Source organism: Chrysochloris asiatica, unplaced genomic scaffold, assembly GCF_000296735.1.
Source record: "Chrysochloris asiatica unplaced genomic scaffold, ChrAsi1.0 scaffold00393, whole genome shotgun sequence".
Classification (NCBI taxonomy): Eukaryota; Metazoa; Chordata; class Mammalia; order Afrosoricida; family Chrysochloridae; genus Chrysochloris; species Chrysochloris asiatica.
In genome coordinates this window covers 395,088-419,193 of record NW_006408911.1, presented here as the reverse complement: position 1 = coordinate 419,193, position 24,106 = coordinate 395,088, and the positions used below count along the sequence as shown (strand labels likewise).

The following is a 24,106-nucleotide window of genomic DNA, read 5'->3' as shown; positions in this document are numbered from 1 at the left end:
CGCTATGGGTCGGAACCGACTCGACGGCACTTAACAACAACAACAATTAGCAACAACCATGAGAACTAGTCAAGAAATCTCTAGAGAATCTTTGTAAAAAGTTTTTACAGAAATATAAAATTAAGAGTTACTAATTTGGCCTTAAAAAATCTTCAAGTTATAATAAGACTTTGTAAAAACTGACCATCAATTGCATTAATAAAAATATCATTAGTAAATTTTTCTCAAACAAAATTCCTTTCAAGAATGTGGCCTAAAGACAGGAATTTGGAAGACACTTCTGGTCCCCCTGGCATAGCTCACTATCAAAGAGCAACTGGAGAGACAGTTGAATTCCCTCTTTACAAACCTCCTTAAGAGGTCAGGGCATAAAAGAAGGGAAAACTTTGCCCAAGGTACGTACATTCCAAATATCCACGCTGCGCCAAAAAGGTTATAGCCAAGACTGAACTACACCAGAAGAGGTGCAATCTAGACCACGTCCCCGTAACGCAGCCTACAGTGGGTGCAGCTCAGGTTGGGAGTTGTGGGATAAACCAATGGACCAAAAGGTCAGTCTGAATCACAAGGTAGGTGGTTCAAACTCACCAGCTGCTCCTTGGAAGGTGAATATGAGTCCAAACTGAATCGGCGGCACTTAACAAGTGATACAGCACTGGTACAAACTGCCTATTAAACAGGGTTGTTGTTTTTGTTAAGTGCCATCGAGTCGGTTTAGACTCACAGCAACCCTGTATAGGGTTTCCTAGGAGCAGCTGGTGAGTTTGAACCTCCAGCCTTGAGGTTCAAACTGACTTTAAAGTGGAGCACATTAACCCACAGCACCACACCAGGACTCCTAAACAGGGTTATGACTACTTTAAGTAGCTACCAGGACTCCTAAACAGGGTTATGACTACTTTAAGTAGCTGCCATATTTAGGAATGACGAAAAAAGAAACTGACAACCCTCCAAGTTTTTTGTTATTCTACCTCTAAATCCCAATGACAAGCTGCTAAATCCTATCTACTATTAATACTAGCCAAATATCTGACAAACATAAGCAATTTATAGGAATTTAATATAGTATTTTTTAAAATTTAGAAAAAAAAAAAAAAAAAAAAGAGGTAAGATTTAAATTTCATTCCTCTTTTCTTCCTTTTTTTAAATTGATGTAGGAGCACCAGGAAAGAATGGAAAAAAAACAAACAAAAAAAAACCTCACTGCAACTGAGTCTATTCCAACTCATAGCAACCCTGTATGACACAGTAGGGCTGCTCCACTGGGTTTCTAATGCTATATATCTTTACAGAAGCAGACTGCCACATATTTGTCTGGGACAGTGGCTAGTGGATTCAAAGGATTCAAACAATCAACCTTCTGAATAGCAGCCAAGTACATTAACTACTGAGCACTCCGGATTCCCACTACAAAAGAAGAGGAGACCCAAAAAGTCAAAACTTAAATGTAAATAAAATTTTACCTGACTATTGGAATCGCCAAATAAGATGCACAAATGTGGTACCAACTTGTTGAGAATGAATGGCTGAGCTCCAAAACTAAAAATAAGTTGAGAGAAAAAAAAATTGTTTTAATTAGGACAGTAAACCAAAATATCCCTATATTTTTTTCTTCCTCTTTATCAACAAAACAAATATTATTGTAGAAAGCATGGTGGTGGGGGTGGTATATGCCGTTGAAGTCGGTTCCGACTCATAGTGACCCTGCATATGGTTTCCAAGGCTGTAAATCTTTTAAGGGAGCAAAAAGACTCATCTTTCTCCCATGGAACTACTGATAGCTTTGAACTGCTGACCCTGAGGTTAGCAGCCAGACTCGTAATCACTACACTACACATGATGGCCATGAAACACAAAGAAAAATTATTCTAAACCATGTAAACTTAAATAGAAACAAAAACTAAAAATAGTTAACATTTTGCATCAACAATCAACATTAATAACACACAACTATACTAACCTATTGCACTCAAGGAAGAGTGCTTTTGGAACAGTAATTTTTTTAAGAATCTGGGTTTCAAACAAATTATCAGATGTTAAAGTAATTAAGAATTTATTAAGTTAAAAGATCTTTATTTATGCTTATTGGTATTTTAATGAAGCCATGGGCTGAAAACAAATGGCAAGTGTGTAAAAAACCAGAAATCTTGTGCAGACAAATTGCACTCACAAACTCTAAATGGCAGAAAGGACCATGCTGTAATTGTTAGTTGCCATCAAGTCAGTTCTCACTCCTAGAGGCCCTAAGCACAACAGAAGCAAACTAAGCTTGGTCCTCTGCCATCTCAACTGTTGTCATGCTTAAGCCCACTGTTGCCACCACTGTGCCAATCCATCTCAGTTGGAGTCTTCCTCTTTTTTATGACCCTCCATTTTCCAAGCATGATATCCTCCAGAGACTGGTCGCTTCTAACGACATGTCCAAAAAAAGTCTTGTCATCCTCACTTCTAAGGAGCATAGTCTTCCAAGACTAACCTGTTGGTTGTTGTGACAGTCCAAGATACTTTCAATAGTCTTCCCCAACATTGTAATTCAAACGCATCAATTCTTCTATGGTCTCCCTTATTCATTGTTCAGCTTTCAAATGCTTATGAATCAACAGAATATACCATGGCTTGGCTAAGGTGCACCTTAGTCTTCCAACTGACATCTTTGCTCTAGAACACTTTTAAAGAGGTTTTACAAAGCAGATTTGCCCAATGCAATATGCTGTTTGATTTCCAGATTGCTGGTTTCATGAACACTGATTAGGGACCCAAGTAAAATGAAGTCTTTGAGAACTTCAATCTTCTGTTTATCATGATGTTATTATTTCAGTTGTGAGGATTTTCATTTTCTTTACACTGAGGTGCAATCTACACTGAAGGTTGTAGTCTTTGATCTTCATCAGTATTTCAAGTTCTCTTCACTTTCAGCAAGCAAGGCTGCACCATCTGCATATCTCAGGTTGTTAATGAGTCTTCCTCCAACACTACTGCCATATTCTTCTTCATATGATCCAGTTTAATTAGCTTTTGAAGAAATACAGTGAAAGGATACAACCGTGATGCTTACCTTTCCTGATTTTAAACCATTTAGTGTCCCTTCATTCTGTTTGAACCACTGCCTCTTAGTCTATGTACAAGTTCCTCATAAGCACAAATAAGTGTTTTGAAATATCCATTCTTCTCAATGTTTTCCATAGTATGTTATGATTTACACAGTCAAATGCCTTTGTACAATCAATAAAACAAATATCTTGGTAGGAGTATAGCCAGAATGTTCCTTAAAAGCAAGGATGGTGAGACTTCATCTGCTATACTTTGGACACATTATCAGAAGGGACCAGGCTCTGGAAGAGGGCAACATGCTTGGAAAAGTGGAGAGTCAATGAAAAAGAGAAAGACCCAACATGAGATGGAGTGACAAAGTGACAGTAACAATGGGCTCAAGCTTAGTGATTCTGTGAGGATGACACAGGACTGGCAGTGTTTTGTTCTGTTGTGCACAGAGTCGCCATAAGTCAGTACTGACTCAATGGAACCTAACAACAGCCATAATGTTCCCTAGGCAGGATGGCAAGATATACTTCAGACAAATTATCAAGAGGGACCAGTCCCTGGAGAAGGACTTTAAGCTTGGCAAAGTGGAGGGTCAGAAAAAAAGAGGAAGACCTCTAGCAATGGGCTCAAGAATAAAAAGGATTGTGAGGACATTACAGGACCAAGCAGTGTTTCTACAAGCAGGATGGGTATGAGTCGGAACTGAATCACAGGCACAACAACAGCTACAGCCGAACCTTGCAAACCTTGTTCTACTGTATCTCGCTTTACTGCACGTCACAGATAGTGCTTTTTCTTTTTCTTTTTTAAAAACAAATTGAAGGTTTGTAAATCTATTGTCAACTGAGTCTATCAGCACCATTTTTCCAATTGTATAGGCCCACTTTGTGTCTCTGTTTCACATTTTAGTAATTCTCATAATGTGTCAAACTTTTAAATTACGCTATTGCCCTGGTGTGATATTGTAGAACAAGCATTGGACTGGTAACCACAGGTCAGCAGTTCAAACCCACAAGATGCTCTTGGAAAACCTATATAGGGTCTCTATGAGTCAGAAGTGACTCGAAAGCACACAAGAACAAGAACAGCATTGCACACTTAAAAAACTACGGTGATGGTGGTACTGGTTATGTGTCATGGAGTCAGTTCCAACTCACAGCTACCATGTATAGGGTTTCCAAGGCAGTAAATCTTTATGGGAGCAGAAAGGTTCATCTTGCTCCCAAGGATGGCTGGTAGTTTCAAATTGCTGACCTTGACGTTAGCATTTCGATTCGTAACCACTACGCTACCACAATATTGTTGTTGTTAAGGGCTGTTAAGACAGTTCCAACATGTATATGGTTTCTGAGGACCAGCTGGTAAGCCTGAATCACCAACTTTGCAGTTCAAACTGACTTTGAAGTCCAGGGTATTCATCCACAGCACCACAACAGTGTAGCGTAAATATAACCTTTATATACACGCAGAAAAAAATTAATGTAACTCATTTTACTGCAATATTTGCTTTATTGCTGTGGTCTTCAACCAAACCTCAATATCTAAATCCCAAACCCTAATGAGGTACACATTTAGAGAAAAGGAAGTAATGACATTAACAGAAAAGTTTGAAAGCTACTACTTATTACTTCTTATACTGTGCAGAACCTGACAAAATAACATAAAATGAGAACAGCTTAATATTTCTTCAGATTAGCAATTCTGAGCCCAGTGGAATCTATGCAGTCAGAGCGGTGCACACCAACAATAGAACTGTTGTCTAGTTTCTTGGGGCAGCCTTGCTCAGTCTATGATTTTAAAATAGCCACTCACAGTGTGGTGGCTTCATAGGACAAGCACACTAGACTGAAAACTACAAGGTTCATAGTTTGAACCCGCCAGCCAATCCTCGAGAGAAAGATGAGGCTTTCTGCTCCCAGAAAGATTTAAAGCCTCAAAAATTCTATACAGGGTCAGTGTAAGGTGGAACCAACTTGCTGACACTTAACAACAACAACATACTGCTTTAGGAAACCTAGGGCCAGTTAGCAGAGACAAAAACAGAAAGAACAATGGCTACAATATTTGAAGTCTTACTGAATTCATAAAAATAGTACAAATCAACAGTACAGAAATTGACTCTATGTTATCAGTTTTTAGTTACATGACCATCTATTTTGAGCTAATATAGTAAAGGGAAAAAAGAGAAATACTTATCATTGAATGACAATCTAAAGTTAACAAGAAAAGTAACAAAAAAAAATAAAAGTATTATGACGTATGCTCACCAAAGAATAGTCAATCATTCAAGATCAAAGGGGGAGCATTTACCTACGAACAAAATTCAGAAGGGTTGGGAAAGGAGGAGGAATGAAAATGGAAAACCTAGAGAGGAAAAGGGGTAAGTAAGTGATGTTACATGGAGGGGACTGCATTCACTGAGACAAAACAAAGTGTATGATTTGCTAAATGTATTATTGATGATCTCTGTAAATCTTCATTCAATCCACAATGAAAAGTAAAACTAAAAAAAAATAAAAGCATCAAATAAAAACTTTGTGCTCAATAACTATTTTAAATTTTCATAGCTATTTTTCATTGCTTTACTTGAGGTTTGTGATACAGACAAATTTTTAAAGAAAAATAAAACACATTAAAAGGCTGTTTTAATTATCTTAAACTTACATGTTTAAGGTTTCAATAAGACACAGACAGATGCTTTCTCGTGACCGAAAATTCTTGTGCTTAAATCCAGAAATCAACTGTTCCCAAATGTACTAGTAGAAAGAAAAGTAAACATATATAAATAAAAATTTTAATTACTTAGTTCTAATTTTCTATCTCTTTCCAAGCTTATTACTAATCTATTATCAACCTTACTGGTAACGGAATTTTCCCGTTGGATACTTCACTTCACTAATATGCACAAGAAATGTTCCTAAGCTAAATCTGTGCTATGGGTGCTCTTACCCATTTTTTTATTATCTTAATCTTTTGTTTCATTTCTATTTATATATACTTATACTATTTTCCTAAGAGCTATGCCCAATACCTAGAGATTTCAAGGACACAGGATTTCTTCTAAGCTTTAGAAACCTTCCAACAACAATGCAACCATTATAAGCTCAGTAGTCAAGTAAGCATTTAAGAGGTCCAACGTTTCCTAGCAACTGTTACAGGCTCACACAGGACAGACTTTTTCAGCATTTTGTAATTCTGTCTATTCTTTTAATACTGGATTTAAATACAAAAATATATTTGGACAAGTCATTTCATGGCTACCTACCATAATTTTCTTTTGGGATAAGTAATTATTCACATAAAAATAAAAAAAATAGTACATGAATTTGATATAACAAGGAATCCAGTTTATTTTATAATCCATCCTTGCTCCACATTTGGAAATACCATCTTTACTACTTACTAAAGTTATTTATATCTATTATATGCACTCTGAGTTTTCTACTGAATTCTCTAATGTACTTCTCTCTTCCTGACAAACTCTTGGAAAATTAATTTGGAAGTTTATATAAAAATATTAGCTGTGAATAACCTGACTCAGAAACACCATCTCTAGAACTTTACAATCTATACAAACATTTATATCTGTGCCCAAAGATATTATGTACAAGGATATTTCTTGCAGGACTTAATCAATAAAGTGTGGAAGGACATCCACATCAAACAATAATGATTTAGATGTAAGGTTTATCTAGGAAGACAATAAATTTTTATAATTCAATACTATATGAAATTTTCGGGGGGGGGAGGGGAGGAATGAGGTGGAGGTGAATAGGAGAGGTAAGAGTAAGGAGTTAAGAGTTAGGACACTGGTGAGGTCCAGGCAAGGCCTAGGACTTTGTTTTGTGTTAGGCTTATGGTTATTACTAGGGTTAATGTTAGGGGTTAGGTTAGAGGTAGGAGTAAGGCTTGGTTTAGTTTTAGGGTTACTGTTAAGTTTATTATTTTTATTTTTTTCTTGAAATCTGTTTGATTTCCCCTTCATCTGGATGTTCTGTAAGTACACTATTCCCTTTTTATTCTTTATGTTTTTTTGCTGGTGTGATGCTGTAGCATAAGCAATGGACTGCTAACCACAAATCTGGCAGTTCAAACCCACTAGCCACTCCTCGGAAACCCTACAAAGGGTCACTGTTTGTCAGAACTAACTTGAAAAACACTTAACAACAACAAGGTTTGTTTTACTTAAGACACTTCTACAGCTGGGTTGAGTTCTGGGTGATAGTGTCACGTCTGTTAGTCTCAAGTTGTTGCCTGCTGTTATTGGTGCTCTGTCATCCAAAGAGGTGCAATGTTTCTAGTTTATTTTGTAAGGTTGCTCAGGAGGTATTGCCACTAGCCACTTCGTTGGTGATAGTGGGGCTGGCCACGCCCTGCTGACTAGAGGATGAGAGAACAAGGGAGGACTGTACCACTCTTGTCTCCCACCTGCAGCCCTGCCTCAATGGGCAGTTGCTTGTAAAAGCCACTCCATGCCAGCTGATAGCCTGACTGGCTTTCATCTCCCTTAATGCTTATGTTCATCTTCCTCTTCCTTTCAGTATTCAGTCCACCTCTCCGCCCTATCTTCTGAAGTTCAGTGTGCCAGGACCACCACGTGTATCCATTTCACTTGTTCTTCCATGTCTCTGTTGCAGAGGGTCTGTTCAGTGCAGCTGCCTACTCAATCATCTTGCCTCAACTCCTTGGAATTTCTTTTAAATAAAAAATTTTAATACACTTGAAACAAATTATTAGTATATTGTATGCTCTGATTTTCCCCCTTAACATGAGCTACTCTTTAAATCTTTGTATACACATCTATTTATTTTTGCTCTGCTTTCAAAACACCTGTAATAAGGCACAAATTATTCCTACTGTATTCAGAAAACATAAATCATTATCACAGAACATATGCCTTATATAATTAGTAGCTGAAGTCCTGGTGTGGCACTGTAGGACCAGCACTGGACCGCGAATCACAAAACCGTCATTTCAAATCCAACAGCTGCTCCTCGGAAACCTCATACAAGGTGGCTATGAGTTGGAACCAACTCAATGGCGTTTAACGATAACATAGTCAGTATATTGCCAAATCATTTAAAACTATGAGCTAGCTTGAAAAAAAGGGGGTGGGGGACTTTTATATTGACATTTATTATAAATTTCAGTTTCTTCAAAGTATTAGCAACAATTAATAGCTTAAAAAAATTAAGCTATCATATTCCATGGAGCTTTACTGACTGGCTATGATTAACATCTATCTTTATTGATATTTCACCATTAATTAGCAAAATGTGAATTTTGAAAGTTACACCTACCATAGGTGGTGCTACTTGATCCATCAACTTTAATATCAGAGTCACAGCTTCATCTCGAACCTTGTCTTTGGCATCTCCCATTCTGTCTATTAAAGCTACAATAACTAGAAAGAGGGGAAAGGAAAAGTGTAAATATTTACTAACTTATCTCCATCACAAATTGTACTTTACAAAATTACAAGAGGCAATTATTTCCATAAATGAAAAATTATAAGTTAAGCAAATTAATTGTTTTAAATTCATTACTCATGAATGAGTTAATGAGTCTGATCAAAGAAAGTAACTGAAAAGCAAGTTACAAAGGATACATGCAGGATGACTTCACTAATTATAATAATGCTCAAAACTATGGGCAAAATTAAATATTTTATTTAAGTATACATACAGTTAGTAAAGCTCTACGGACAAGCAAAGGAATGATTCCCCCAAAGGTTAGGGCAATGGTTACCTTCAGGAGACCAAGGGAGAGTCATCAGGAAATGCAGAGGAGGGAGTTCTAAGAAACTGGCAGGGTCCTATTATCTTGACAGGGACAATGTCAAGCTTGGTTTTTATAATTACCCTTTAAAGTGTACGTTTTTAATATGTACTCTTCTTTATATATGACATATTCTACAATTAACAAACAAAAAGACTAGGTCCCTGGGGTTGAAGCCTAACAGCTATGTGGGACACCATGAAAAGAAACAACTTATAGGTGATCAGAATTCCAGAAGTGTACGAGACAAGCACAGAGAAAATTGCTGAAGAGCTGTTGGAAGAAAATTTACTTAACATAATGAAAGACTAGAAGATAAATATACAAGAAGCTGAACGAACCCCAAATAGGATAGATACCAAAAGAAAATCATCAAGGCATATGATAATCAAGCTTTCCAAAATCAAAGACAAGGAAAGAATCCCAAGAACAGCGTGGGAAAAATGAAGTTACCTACAAAGGAGAACCATTAAGACTAAGCTCAAATCCCTAAAATGGGGCTAGAGCTTGCCCAGTGAAGAAGGCTTCCTGCAGAGCCTCTGCATTACATAAGACCATACATAGATGGAATCCTGATCCTCATACAGAACCTTCTGAGGTGGGAAATTTCCACTGAAAGGACAAGCAGACCAGCCTGGAGTGGCCAAAAGATACTTCTGGAAAGAAAGACCAGCGGGAAAAATCAAAAACAATAACATCAGTCTTACTGACTACTACAAGAACAAGCAAGTCGTTTACCTGGGAGCCATCAAGGCAAGTAGTCAGGTCCCCTCAGGGGAAACCCCCTTCCAAGACTTCAAGAGGAATACATGAGCAGGCATGTGGTCCTGCTGCTGATCATGTTGGTCACTGGTAAGGGAAAGTGAGTGAAAAACAGCAATGAAGTTGTGAGCTAAGTCTGACTACAATGACTCCTGTGACCCCAAGTTGAGACCTGGTTGGCCAGCAGTATGGCAAGATCTGGGGACTCCTGGGCCCAGGAACAGAAACATGGCCACAGAGGACTAGAGAAGAGAGTGAAGTGTCTGGCTGATAAGAAGTGAGGAGAGATGGGCAAGAACACCCATACTTGCAGATACTACCCATTTGACCTGGCTTCAAGGGCTGGATGATCAGAACTCCACTAGAGTTAGAAAGAAGAGGCAAAAAGAGTAATCCACTACAATTTATGAACTTGACCTATGCTTGTGGATGTAGTAGCTCAAAGGAGGGAACAAATATTTACAGCAAGGATCATTCCCACCCCCTCGGTACATAGGGTCAACAAGGATGGGAAACTTAGACACTGGCTACCCAAAATGGGGGTGCTAAGAAGGCAAATAGTGACTGACTTACAAGCTTTCAAGAGGGGACCCAGTTCCAGAGGGTGCAGGGGAAGGTAGAATCTCCACTGAGTGGTTTCCAACCTATCTGGACAGGGCTGATGAAAGGAGATGGGGATAAGACTCTTGGAGTTCAATAGTGAATGTCTGATATCAGATCTGACTGTGAGTGTTGGAAAGGTAAAAGTAGATGTTTTGTAACAAAAGGAGGGAAGTGGTTGATTTTGCATTCCAGGAGCGGAGATCCCTGGCACCATCAAGGGAGAAAAGCGGAGTGCAGGACCCTATCCAGAGAAGCAGTGATGCCAGAGATGGAGGCAGAGACAATGACGTGGAGAGATGGAGTGGCTGGGGACTCTGGACTCTGGGACGGAGAGGGGCTGTGTGTTAATGGCTGGGGGCAGGCTTGTGGGGTATACCCTTTGGTTGTTTAATGATGCTTGCAGGGAACTGTAATCATTGCAATGAAAAGAAGTAAGACAGGATGAATGTAAAGCCAATGTTCTCCCATGTAAACTATCACAAAATTCACAATTAAAAAAAAAAAAGAATCACAGGGAGAAAGTGGGACAGGTAATATTATGTGGAAGGGATTGCTACTGTGATGACATGAAGTGTATGATTTGTTATGTGGAGGGGATTGCTACCACTGTGATGAAATGAAGTGTATGATTTATTGAATGTAAAATTGATGACTCTGCTCTGTTAACCTTCACTAAATTTGTAATAAAAAAAAAAGTACCATGGACTGCCAGAAAAAGAACACCAACAAATCTGTGTTGGAAGAAGGACAGTCAGGATGTTCCTTAGACATGTTGTTAGGTAGGACCAGTCTCTGGAGAAAGACATCACACTTTGTAAAGTGGAGGGTCAGTGAAAAAGACTGATGGAACTCCCACGGAGATGGATGGACACAGTAGCAGCAGCAATGGACTCAAACAAAACAACTGTGAGGATGACACAGGACTGGGTAGCACTTCAAACTGTAATGCACAGGGTCATTATGAGTTGGAATAGACTCAGCACCTACCAAACACCAACACTAACAAATAATAAAGAATTACATTAAGAGAACCCATAACCTTTTAGAACTGTGTCTAAAACTAAACATGACTCGATTTCTCTAATGCATCATTCATTTTTAATGCAAAAGGGCATTAAAAATAATTTTTAATTATTTGTGTGGCTCTGCATATCAATACTGGACTGCGAATCACAAAGTCAGTGGTTCAAACTCATTAGATGCTCCTTGGAAACTCTATACAGGATAGCTATGGGTTTCTATGGCACTTAACAACAACAATTCTCAAATGCTACTGTGGCGCTGTAGGATAAGCATGGACTACTAAGATTGGAGGTCCAAACACAGCAGCCACGCCACAGAAACCCCATCTATACAGGGCTGCTATGAGTCGGAACCAACTCTATGGATGGCACTTAACAACAACAATTCTCAAGTAAGAACAAGTTCAGGTCTCAACAATGACAATGATTAACATTTATGTATCAAAAAGAAACAAACAAACAAACCAGTATCAACTAATGGGATATCCACACAGAGTAGATTTAAAACAAATAAGCAAACAAATCGTATATAAAAGAATTTATAAACAGTCCAATGTTCCTAGATGCTGACATCTAGATTAAAATTTTAAAAAGGAAAAGAATGAATCATGGAGAAGAGGAGGAATTTTGAAACAGAAATAACAGCACAGTAGAGACATAAACAAATTAAGCTAGAAATTAGAGCAAGTTTCTGACTAACTAGCGTGGAAAGACTGCATTTAGTGAAGATTACAAATAAGGCTATTGAGATGGAGAAGGTACTTATGCAGTGAAAGAACCTGAACACCCAGGACAGTAAAGTGAAAGTGGAATAATGCTGGGAGTCAGCAAACTATCTAGGATTATGGTCTCAATATTCCTACTAGTTTAGCGTGAGCAGTCAGTACGTGAACCCTCACCTGGTCCTCCTTATGTCTGAAAATTAAGTGACATAACTAAAAATTATCTAAATTATTTTCAATTCTATAATGTTCTGTTAAACTATTAATAATAGGATAAGCACTAAATTGATAACCACAAGATTGGTGGTTCAAATCCTCCAGCTGCTCCTTAGTCACTATTAATCAGAACCCACTTAGTGGCACTTAACAATAACACTTACAGGACAGGGGTCACACAAAGAAATGCCTACAACACAGGAGGCAAAGGAAATGTCAAAACTGAGCCAGGTCTAAGAATTGCAGTATTCCAACCTTACTGTAGGATAACAATATTCTTGGTTGTGAGGGGAACAGAGGAGATGGAAAGGATTTAGGAAGAGCTCAAGCTCCAGCCAAAAAGGGAAGCTATGACACAACTCCAGCCAATAATTACATGCAAAAATGGAAAGTTGGGCAGGGATGTCATATCAAAGTTTCAAGATCCACAAGAAATACAAATTTTTATGTGTAACTTCCCAATTTTAAACATTGACTCAAACAGTTTAAAACAAAGAAACAAATGTTTACAGGGAACACTTTTCAACAACTGTCACAAGATTCTAGACAGGACACTGACAAAGGGAAAAATATTCTTTCCAGATTATATCTATACAAAAAATGAATTCAAATAATAAAGATAAGAAAATCTACTAGGACATCTCTGCTAAAAGGAAAACTAGAAAATAAAATAAGACACAGGCAGAAAATCTGCTGACATACCAAATATGAAGAAAACAGCTGACCAAACATATTTGAAAGTAAGAGTGATGGTGAGCTACTAACTTAATCCACTGAAAAAAACCCACGGTAACACCTGAAGTTATCCTTACATATGATACTGTATGACAGGACCAAGTTCACTTACTAAAGCATTCCAAAAGGCAGGTGAAGGTCACTTAGGTTTACAAAATAGATAAGATCCTACTTTGTAACCCGTAACTACTATTTAAAAGAACAGCATTATTCCAACATTGCATTATACCACAAACTCACTGTAAGTAGGTGTACCAAACTGGCCAGGAGTCCAGAACCAACGTGCAAAATGCTTTCAGTAAACAAACTGAGAGCATTTATGAAAAAATTTAATATAATCTGAACAAAGTAACTTTATATTTATTGACTCTAATAATAAAAAATTGTGCCTTGCATTTTTCTTTTTTCATTTTATTTTCCTGGTAATTTATTTTTTGTATTTTACAAAATATTAATCTGAAATATTTTTATTACTGACAGAACTGGCCCTTCACAACAGGTAGTTTGAAAAATGCTGCTATAAATTGTCCTGGTGTGGTGGTGTAGGATAAAGAGCTGGACCACAAGGTCAGTTTGTACCATAAGGTTTGCTGTTCAAACTCACCAGCTGCTCCTTAGAAATCCTATACAGGGTCTCTATGAGTTGCAACCTACTCAGAAAAACTTAACAACAAAGTTATATTCTAAATTTTCATGTTACGAGGAAAGTAAAAGATCTGAAAGCATTATGTGAAAATCTACTTAGCAAGTTTTTTGCTTTTCTTTGGTTTTGCCTCAGATGAGATATAATCATCTATTTAAATAAGCTTATAATTTTCTCACGTGTATATGTATTAAATGCTAAAAAGCAGGCTTCAAGGTTGTACAAACTTTTTCATTTACAGAAAACTCATTACCACACATAAAAACTAAGATAAAAAAGTCACTCTGTCAATCTTCACAATGATTTTTTAATTAAATTAACTTACCCATCGCTACATAAGATTTAAATCGTGTTGATAATCTGTCCACAAAGGCACTTAAAATTTCCAATCCCATTAATGACACCTACAGATAGAAAGAAGTTTTAATGAATATCTTACTGATACATACTTAACATCTAGTTAAACTGTTGACATTTAAAGATATTTACGTAATACAATACTGAGTTTAAAAAAATAATGAGATTCAAGTATCCAAGAGTAAACTGTCATGAGTTTGGGGTTTCCTATTCTCAAATGGTTTGACAATAACAACAATAACTCATAAATATGAATTTTCAGATACTTCTTTGGCCTTTATCATTGCACATCAAGGAAATACAAATTAATACTATCATGAGATAGATATCACTACATAAACAGCAGAATGCTGAAATTATAAAAGCTGACAATACTAAATATTGACAAGCATATTAAGCAATTAGAATTCTTACACACTCCAGTTGGGAGTATAAACTGATTCAGTCACTGGATAAAACTCTTTGGTAGTATCTTTAAAGGTTGTGGTAGCTGTGTGCTGTCAAGTCAGTTTCAGTTGGTGGGCCAGTAAACAAATAAATACATTTGGAAAACAATCCAAGTTCAAATTGACAGAGAAGGGTTAAATTGTATTTATACAATTGCAACACTACACAATAATAAGAACTGCTACTATTTGTGTTAGATGGTGCAGGACCCGGCAGTGTTTCGTTCTGTTGTGCATAGTGTTGTTATGAGTTGTAACAGACTTGACAGCACCTACCAACAATCTAACAGTGCTATTTGTTTTAGATACAACATTAGCTAAATCTCAAAGCCATAATATTCAGTGAAAAGAGGGGGAGGCACAAAGAATATCTGCCATTTCATGCCTTCCATACTAATGAAGTCTAAGAACAGGCAAAACTTATGATTAATGATGAGAATCAAAACAACGGAATGTAACAACTAAAGACAGTGAATTAGTAATCAAAAAAACTATTCACAAAGAAAAGCCCTGGCTCAGGTGCGTTCACTGAATTCTACCAACATCTGAAAAAGAATTAATACGAATTCTTAACAAACTTCAAAAAACAAAAGGAGAGGAGAAAAGACTTCTGAGCTCACTCTATGAGATCACTATTAATTAACACTGATACTAAAACAAACACTACAAGAATAATACAGTTCAGTTGTTGTTGTTGTTGTTGTCAGGTGCCATCAAGTCAGAAATGACTCATAGCGACCCCATGCACAGCAAAACGAAACAATGTCCGATCCTGGGCCAACCTCACTACCGTTGCCACACTTGAGTCCATCAATGATGCCACCTAGCCAATCCATCTCGTTGGGGGTCTTCCTCTTTTTCTCCGACCCTCCATTTTACCAAGCATGACATCCTTCTCCAGCAACTGTTCCCTCCTGACAATATGTCCAAAGTATGAGAGACAAAGTTGAGCCATCTTGGCCTCTAAGGAGCACTCCGGCTGCACTTCTTTCAAAACTGATCAGTATAGGTCATAAATTTCTAACCTACCACTACACTCTGCAGGAGACAGATGATGCTTCCTATGCCCATAAAGATTTATAGCCTCAGAAACCCTTGACAGGGTAACTATGAGTTAAAACTAACTCGATGACACACAACCACCATCATCACCATAGGTCAAAATACAGACACACAAAAAACTCAACTAGCAATCCAGAAACCTTTATTAAAAAAAAAAAATTATACTCCATTAACAAGTACAGTTTATCCCAGAAGTTCAAAACTGGTTTTATTATAAGCAATAATGCATTATAATGCATCAACACAATAAAAAACAAAAACCATATGATCAGCTGGATAGAGAAAAATAATTGACAAAATCTAACATCTTTTCATGATAAAAACACTAAACAAACTAGGAAAGAAGAAAACCTCCTTAATTTAAAAACGACTTTGAAAATCCCACAGCTAACATCATACTTAATGGTGAAACACTGGATGCTTTCCTGCTGAGATTTTACCACTTCTACTCAACACTGTAATGGCAGTTTAGCCAAGATACTTAGGCATGAAAAAGAAATAAAATGTGTCTAGATAGAAAGGAAGACGGAGAACTACCTCTAGGAGAGAGCTTCAAAAAGCTCAGGGAAGCATGGCATTAAAAGAAAATACAACTTTTCCATGAACTTTTCTGATGATTCCTTGTATTTGCATGACAGAAAATCACTATATAGAAAATCCTGAGTTAAATAAAATAACATTAGAATCAATAAACTACTTCAACAGGTTGCAGGATACAAGAATGATGTACAAAAATCATCTTTATTTTTATATACTTGCAGTGAACAATCAAAAATTAATAATAATAATTCCATTTACAACATCAAAAAGAATAAAACACTTAATAAGTAATTACTTTAACATAAGTATAAAACTTAATAGTCTAAAAACTACAAGACATTGTAGAAATCAAGCAAGATCTAAATAAACAGAAAAATATCGCATGTTAAGGGATCAGAAGATTTAAGATGACAGTACTACCCCAAATTGATATTTAAATTCAAGGCAATTCCTGTCAGAATCCCATTTGGCTTCTTAATGGACAAGCTGATGTTGAAATTCATATGGAATCACAAGGGGCTCAGAATAGACAAACAATTTTTTAAAAGTTGGAGGATTCACACTCTCTAGTTAAAAATTTACTGAAACAAAACATTAGTAATGAAAACACTGTAATGCTGGCATAAGGTCAAACATCATTACTATGTTTTTAGTTACCACGGAGTCCACAACAACACATAGCAACCTTACATACAACACAAAGGAAACACTGCCTGGTTCTGTGCCATTTTCATGCTCACTGGTATGTCTGAGTCTGTTTTTCATCTCTTTTGTCAGTCCATTTCACTGATGGGTTCCCTTATTTTTGCTGACCTTCTTACTTTATCAAACTTGATATCCTTTTCTAGTGACTGGTCATTCCTGATGATGAGTTCATGATAAGCAAATCCAAGTATCTCTATTCTTGCATGTAAGGAACATTCTGGTTGCATGACTACTTCTAAGACTGGCTTATATGTTCTTCCAGCAGTCCAGAGTATATTCAGTATTATTCAACTCCTGGCATGGTGCTGTGGGTTAATGAGCTGGACTGCAAAGTCAGTTTGAACCAAAAGGCAGTGGTTTGTTTAAACTCACCAGCCGCTCCTTGGAAATCCTACACAAGGTCACTACGGGTCAGAACCAACTCAATGGCACATTAACAACAACTACAACAAAGCTCAAAAATATCAGTTCTTCTTTCACCTTCTTTCTTCCATTTCCAGCTTTTGCACGCATGAGGTGACTAACAAGTTCATCAAAGTGACGTAAGTCGTTGCTTTTGAAAACTTTGAAATGGTCTTTTACAGCAGATTTGCCAAATATAATATGCTGTTTTATTTCATGACTGCTGCTTTCATGAACACTGATTATTGATCAAAGCAGAATTAAATCACTGATGCCTTAAATTTCTTCATTTATCATAAGGTTTGTCATATCATATGGGTTATGTGTTGGGCTGTTAACCACAGGCTGGTAGTTCAAACCCACCAACCACCCTACAAGAAAAGAATTAGACTGTCTACACCCATAAAGATTTACAGTCTCAGAAACCCTATATAGAGTTTTAAGAGTCAGAATCAACTTGATTGAAGTGGGTTTGAGTATTTTGTTCTTGTTTTTAAATATATATATACATATATATTGCTGTTATGTGCCGTGGAGTCGGTTCCGACTCATAGCGACCCTGCACAGGGTTTCTGAGGTTGTTAATCTTTATGGGAGCAGAATGCCTCATCTTTCTCCCGCGGAGCAGCTGGCAGTTTCGAACTGCTGACCTTGTAGTTGCAGCCCAATTCATAACCACTACGCTACCAGAACTCCATATATATATATTAATGCAATAGAACTAAGAGTGTAGAAATATACTCATTTGTCTGTTGTCAACTGATTTTCAATAAATGTGTCAAGACCATTCAACAGGAAAAGAATAATTTTTCAAGAGGTAGTACTGGAACAACTGGATATCCACAAGCAAAAGAATAAAGTTAGACTCTTACCTCATATCCTATACAAAAATTACCTCAACACTTCAAGAAAAAAATTTAATTAGCTCAAGATAGATTATTGATCTAAATTTAAGAACTAAAACTTTAAAACTCTTATAAGAAGACATAGGCATAAATCTTTACTGTCTAGGTAATGCTTTCTTAGAAATGACACCAAAAGCATGAGCAATAAAAGAAAAAAATTAATTTGATGTCATCAAAATTAAATCCTTTTGCATCAAAGGGCACACTATCCAGAAGGTAAAAAGGCAATCAACAGAATGAAAGAAAATATTAGCAAATTATATTATCTGATATCATTTGAGACTGATACTTAGAATCATCAACAGCTCTTATGTGGTTGTTTGTTATTCAGTGCCATTGAGTCAGCTCCAATTCAGAGCGATCCTGTATAGGGTTTCTGAGGAGCGGATGGTGAGTTTGAACTGCCGACCTTGTGATTCTAATTAACCTTGCAGTTCAGTACTTATTCTACAGTGCCACACCAGGGCTCTTATACACAATAATAATGACAAATAAAACAATTAAAACTGAGTAAAGTATCTGAATTGACATTTCTCCAAAGAAGAAAAACAAAGCCTAATAAACACATAAAAAGATTCTCAATATCACTGGTCATCAAAGAAATGAATTAAAATCACAAATGGATGCCACTTCAAAGGAGCTTTGGTAGCACAGTGGTAACGAATGGGCTGCTAACCTCAAAGTCAGCAGTTCAAAACTACCGGATGTTCCACGAGAGAAAGATGAGGCTTTCTGCTCCCGTAAAGATTTACAGCCTCGGAAACCCTATGTAGGGTTCACTATGAATTGGAACCAACTCCATGGCACACCACCACACTAACAACTGTTGACAAATTTGTGGAGCTATCAGAACCTCCTACTCCACTGGCAGGAATATAAAATAGTACAATCACTTTGGAAACAGTCTGGCAGTTCCACAAAACAGGCAAATGTGGTTGTGTGCCATTAAATCAATTCCAACTCATAATGACCCAGGGACAATAGGCATTTCCTTCATGTCTGTACTTAAATACTATCTAACTTTCCATGACCACACAAAACAAGAGTCCCATCTAACCCTCATTCTTTCATGACATGTTGATTTATAAACAACTGTTACCTGAAATTATTTAACTTACATTCCTGTCTTCTTTCTAATATGCTCTTCTTGACAATAAGGAGCTCCTACTCCCAACTTAGTCACCCTCTCAGTGATATAGGTCTTCAATATCAACTATCTCAATAACCAACATCCCCCACACCCCCAACCCTGTCTAGTCCCTTTATTATTTTGTCTCCAAAGTACTTATCAACATCTAACTTATTATATAGGAGCCCTGGTGTGGCACTGTGGGCTAATGCGCTGGACTGCAAAGTCATTTGAACCACAAGGTGAGTGGTTCAAGCTCACCAGCTGCTCCTTGGAAACCCTATACAGGATTGCTATGGGTCAGGACTGACTCCACGGCACTTAAGAACAACAACAACTTATTATAAGGAGTCCTGGTGTGGCGGTGTGGGATAATGCACTGGACTGCAAAGTTGGTTTGAACCTCAAGGTCAGCAATTCAAATTCACCAGCCATTCCTTGGAAACCCTATACAGGGTGGCTATGAATCGGAACCCACTTGAAGGCACTTAACAACAATGAATGTTATTGGAGGTCCTGGTGTGGCGCTGTGGGTTGAGGCGCCAGACTGCAAAGCCATTTGAACTGCAAGGTCAGAGGTTCAAATTTACCAGCTGCTCCTCAGAAACCCTATTATACAGGTTCGCTATGGGGCGGAATTGACTCGATGGCACTTAACAACAATAATGTAAGTTAAGACACTCAAATCCTGCAGTACTTTCAAAGCCTCCCCCAAATAATATATTTAGTCAGCATAATTTAAAATTTAAATATAATTCTGTGTTAATAATAAAAAATTTCTGAGTATATATATATATATATATATATATATTTTAAAGAATGAAATATGTTTTATTGTCTCTTGAGTAAAAAACAAAACAAAAACAATAACCAATAGTCCTGGTGTGGCACTGTAGGATAAACACTGAACTGCAAACCGCAAGATCAGCAGTTCAAAATCACCAACCACTCCCTGGAAACCCTATATAGGGTTGCTATGAGCCAGGACTGTCTCAAGGACACCTAACAACAACAAACTGGGTAACTAAGGAGCACTGGGGACACAGAGGTTAACTGAACATAAGGTAAATAGTTTGAACCCACCAGTTGTTCTATAGGAGAAAGACATGGCAGTCTGCTTCCATAAAAGTCAGTCTTGGAAACCCCATAGGACAATTCTACTTTGTACTTACTGTAGAGTTGCCATGAGTCGAAATCAGCTCAACAGCAATGTGGGGGTTTTGTGTTTAGTTGGATAACTTAGTCTGTAAAACTAATAGACTAATAAGAATACTCTCTATGCCACAAGTCAGAAAAGAGTTTTTTTATTTACAGAATTCAGAAGAAAGGATAGAATTAATAATTCAAGAAAGAAAGAACATAATTGGTCATTGTCCTTGAGTAGGCAAAAAGGGATGGAATTTAATACACCATGTGGAGGGGCTGACATTAGTTAAGACACACAGACCATTCATTCATTGTAACAGGAAAGAAGACGGATGGATATATGGGCACAGCTAAAGGAAGTACGTAGCTACGCTGGAGGAAAACTGGCAGTTCTCTTCTGAATGCTGAAATAGTCTCAGGCCACAGAATCTGGAGAGAGTAAGAGATGAGAACCTGGGGCAGAACCCTGATGACTGGAATATGATCTGGCACTTTTTCCATATTAACAGCTCCAAGGAGCTCTGGGAGCATAGTGATTACAAATTGGGCTGCTAACCTCAGGGTCAGCAGTTCGAAACTACCAGCTGTTCCGCGGGAGAAAGATGAGGCTTTCTATTCCGGTAAAGATTTAGAGCCTCAGAAACCTACAGGGTGGCTATGAGTGGGAACCTTAACAGCAATGAGGTAGTTCTAACTCTGCCACAAGGGGTCGCTATGAGCTGAAACGGATTAGACTGTACCTAACAATAAGGATCACACAAGGCAACTAAAGCACTAAGTAGTTGTAGTGCTTATAACATAGAAGAAAAATTGGTATATTGTGGCCTGATAAAAGTCAGGCATGTGTTTCAACAGATGAAATTACTGATGGCACAAAGCCAATCCATCACAGCCAGTACAGAAGGTGGCAGCACCATCAACCTATACTTACAAAGGGAGGTCAAACATCACCAAAGAGATGACTGTCTACAGCATCCTAAACTACAGCATAAAATCAACTATATGTGAAGTGTGTACACGCCTCTCTTGTCAGGTAAGTAAATTTAGCTGTTTCTTCCAAAGAAATAATAACATTCCCCAAATGGTAAGTAATAACACAGTATTAAATAGTAAATTTTTCCAAACTTTAAAAAAAATAGTATATAATAGAGCTCAAAGTGGTTGACTCAAACTATTTTTCTTATTAATTAAAAGTCAAACCCTTCTAAAATTCATATGCTTCACCATTAAATCTGCATGATTTTAGAGTTTGCCTTTATGTTCTACATGGATAAAAACTTTCGAAGTACAGCCTAATCTCTGGATTTATATAAGGATGTACTTTGAAAAAGAAATCTCTTCATTCACAGGAGGTTTAAGCCAACATTTTAAAGCAACACTGCCACCAGAAGACTAGAAAGAAAAGTAACCAAAACAACTATAGCATGCACTAATAATTACAGAAAATTTGCCTCCCAACGTGGCTACAATAAAGCCAGCCTTCTACTGACTCCTGAAACACTCGTTCCTTCTTGTACCTCATCCTTGTTATTTTTTTTTCTTTCTTCTTTATTTTTCTTTTTCGGCATCAACCAAACCTATCAGTTTCAAATCCAAATCAGTCCTCAACTGCGTTAATATAAAATAACAGAGTGCATTCAACTCTCTTCGCTCGTCTATCAACGACAAGCAAATAAATAACGCCAAGAGGTCACTATCTTTTCATTATATTTACGGTAAACGCAATCAGGCACCAGATTCGACCCTAGATATGCTTGAGATTTAGAGCACAACCTCCAAGACAAAAAAAATTTATATATAAGAAAACAAGTATGTGGTAGGTAGATGTTGTTACGCGCCAACTTATAGCGGCCGCGTATAGGATTTTCAAGTAGTGGCTGCTGGGGGAGGGGGAGTTTGAACTGCCAACTTTGCGGTTTGCAATCCAGTGCTCATCCTACAGAGCCACACCTGGACAAAAAAAAACATAATTTAAGAGAGGATTAGCTTTGACTTCCCTTTTCAACTTAAAAACTGCGTCTTAATATGCTCAATCGTAGTCTGGGTAGTGTTTACACAGGTGAGCACCAACGTAAAACATCTTCGAGTCCTATATTTTACGACAATTATCAGAGATTTTTCAAAGTGATCACTGTGTCCCAGTCCCAAGTAATTCCGCAACGTGTATTGGAATCGCTAGATTTGACACAACTTGTTCAGAATTGTGGAAAAAGTTCGTCGGGTAGGAAGGAAGCCCCCGCTGACGTCTGGGGAGCTAAGCTTGCCAAAGTGGGCGCGCCTAGGGTATCCCGGTGTCCGGCGTTCCTCTTTACATGCGAATCCGCGAGCATCTCGGGCCATCGCCTGGCCTGACGCTCACGTCCGGGATTAAAGGGCCGGCCCCAGAGGGCGTGCCCGGTCCGCCACCGCCGCCGCTTACCCGGTAGTTGCTGGAGCCCACCCAGCCGGTGAGCGCGTCGATAGTCTTGCCCAGGCGACCCTGGTCCTCGTCCACATCCGGGATGGCGCCGGGCGTGTTGAGGTAGAGTAGCAGCTCCTGGCCGACCTGCAGCCGACCGCCGACGTCCTTCTGCAGCACCTGGGCGCTGAAGTACTCCATGCTTCGGGGCTCCATGGCCGCCGCCGCCGCCCGCCCGCCCGCGAGGGGCCAACTTTTGCCGAGCGCCGCCCAGCCCCAGTGCGGGCACCCGCCGGAGCAGGATGGACGCGCTCGTCCTGGCAGAGGAGCGGGTCCCGGGGCGCAGCGGGCGGCGGGAGCAGCGCCAAGTACCGAGCTACCCCCAAACTAGTCAAACTCGGCGCCCCGCGAGCCCCAGCCCGCTTCAGAGGCCGCGACCGCCGGCAACGTCAGCACGCGCATGACGTCAGCACGACGTTGACGAGCCCCCGCCCATCCGGGCTTGAGCTTCGCGGCCAAGAGTTCGGGAATTATTGTGGGAGGTGGGACCAGTGAGAAGAGTTGGGGTCGCTCTGGGCGGTTCCCAGGAGCTTGACACCCCCTCCCCTTTGTCACATCCTGCATCCTAACCTGTAGGAACGCTTTCTCAATATGTGTGAACCTTTCTGGTACTTGGACATTCCTTCCCCGCTCAAACAAAAAGACATCAGTGTCCTTCATAGAAAACAGCGTAACACCACAGAGTTAAATCACCCTATAATACTTTCTTTAAGGAGTTCTGGTAGCGTAGTGATTACGAATCGGGCTGCGAACCTTAAGGTCACCGGTTTGAAACTACCAGCCGCTCCACGGGAAAAAGATGCGGCTTTCTACTCCCATAAGGATTTACACCCTTGGAAACCCTGTACAGGGTCGCTATGGGTCGGAACCGACTCGAAGGCACTTAACAACATAATACTTTCTTTAGTTAAGGTTCAATGTAAACCGAATAAAATGCATGAATTTAATTTTTGTGTGTATGAAAATATACATAACAAAGTGTCAAACTAGTTTTACATGTACAATTCAATGATGCCAGATACACACTTCAAGTTGCACTAACTTTTGGACAACATTTTCCAAACTATTTCACCATCATTAACTCCTTAAGCTTTTCCTCTATCTTTTCCTGTTATTGCTAATTTGACCACATACAGATAATTCTTTGTTTTTGTTAACTACCGTGGAGTCGGTTAGTGACCCTGTACAGTGTTTCCGAGGCTGTAAATCTTTACGGCTGCAGAACGCCTCATTTTTCTCTCTTGGTTCCGCTGGTAGTTTCGAACTGCCGATCTTGAAGTTAGCAGCCCGATTCGTAACCACTACGCTACGAGAGCTCCTTAAATAATTCTTTAGATGAGTGTAATGTTTAAAGCAAGGAGCTCTCGTAGCGTAGTGGTTATGAATTGGGCTGCTATCCTCAGGGTCAGCAGTTGGAAACTACCAGCTGTTCC

The 24,106-nt window shown here is 38.6% G+C and overlaps 1 protein-coding gene across 1 annotated transcript in view; it reads right to left on the bottom strand.

The window, feature by feature from the left end:
- The window catches only part of CLASP2 (cytoplasmic linker associated protein 2), a 251,562-nt gene extending 228,733 nt beyond the window's left edge, over positions 1-22,829 (bottom strand). The window contains exons 1-5 of the mRNA XM_006876589.1: positions 22,635-22,829; positions 13,849-13,927; positions 8,343-8,446; positions 5,707-5,798; positions 1,464-1,539 (exon numbers count right to left, since the gene is read on the bottom strand). Coding sequence (XP_006876651.1) covers positions 1,464-1,539; positions 5,707-5,798; positions 8,343-8,446; positions 13,849-13,927; positions 22,635-22,829 — 546 coding nt within the window. The remainder of the gene's footprint in view (positions 1-1,463; positions 1,540-5,706; positions 5,799-8,342; positions 8,447-13,848; positions 13,928-22,634) is intronic.
- Positions 22,830-24,106: the final 1,277 nt, after the last annotated feature.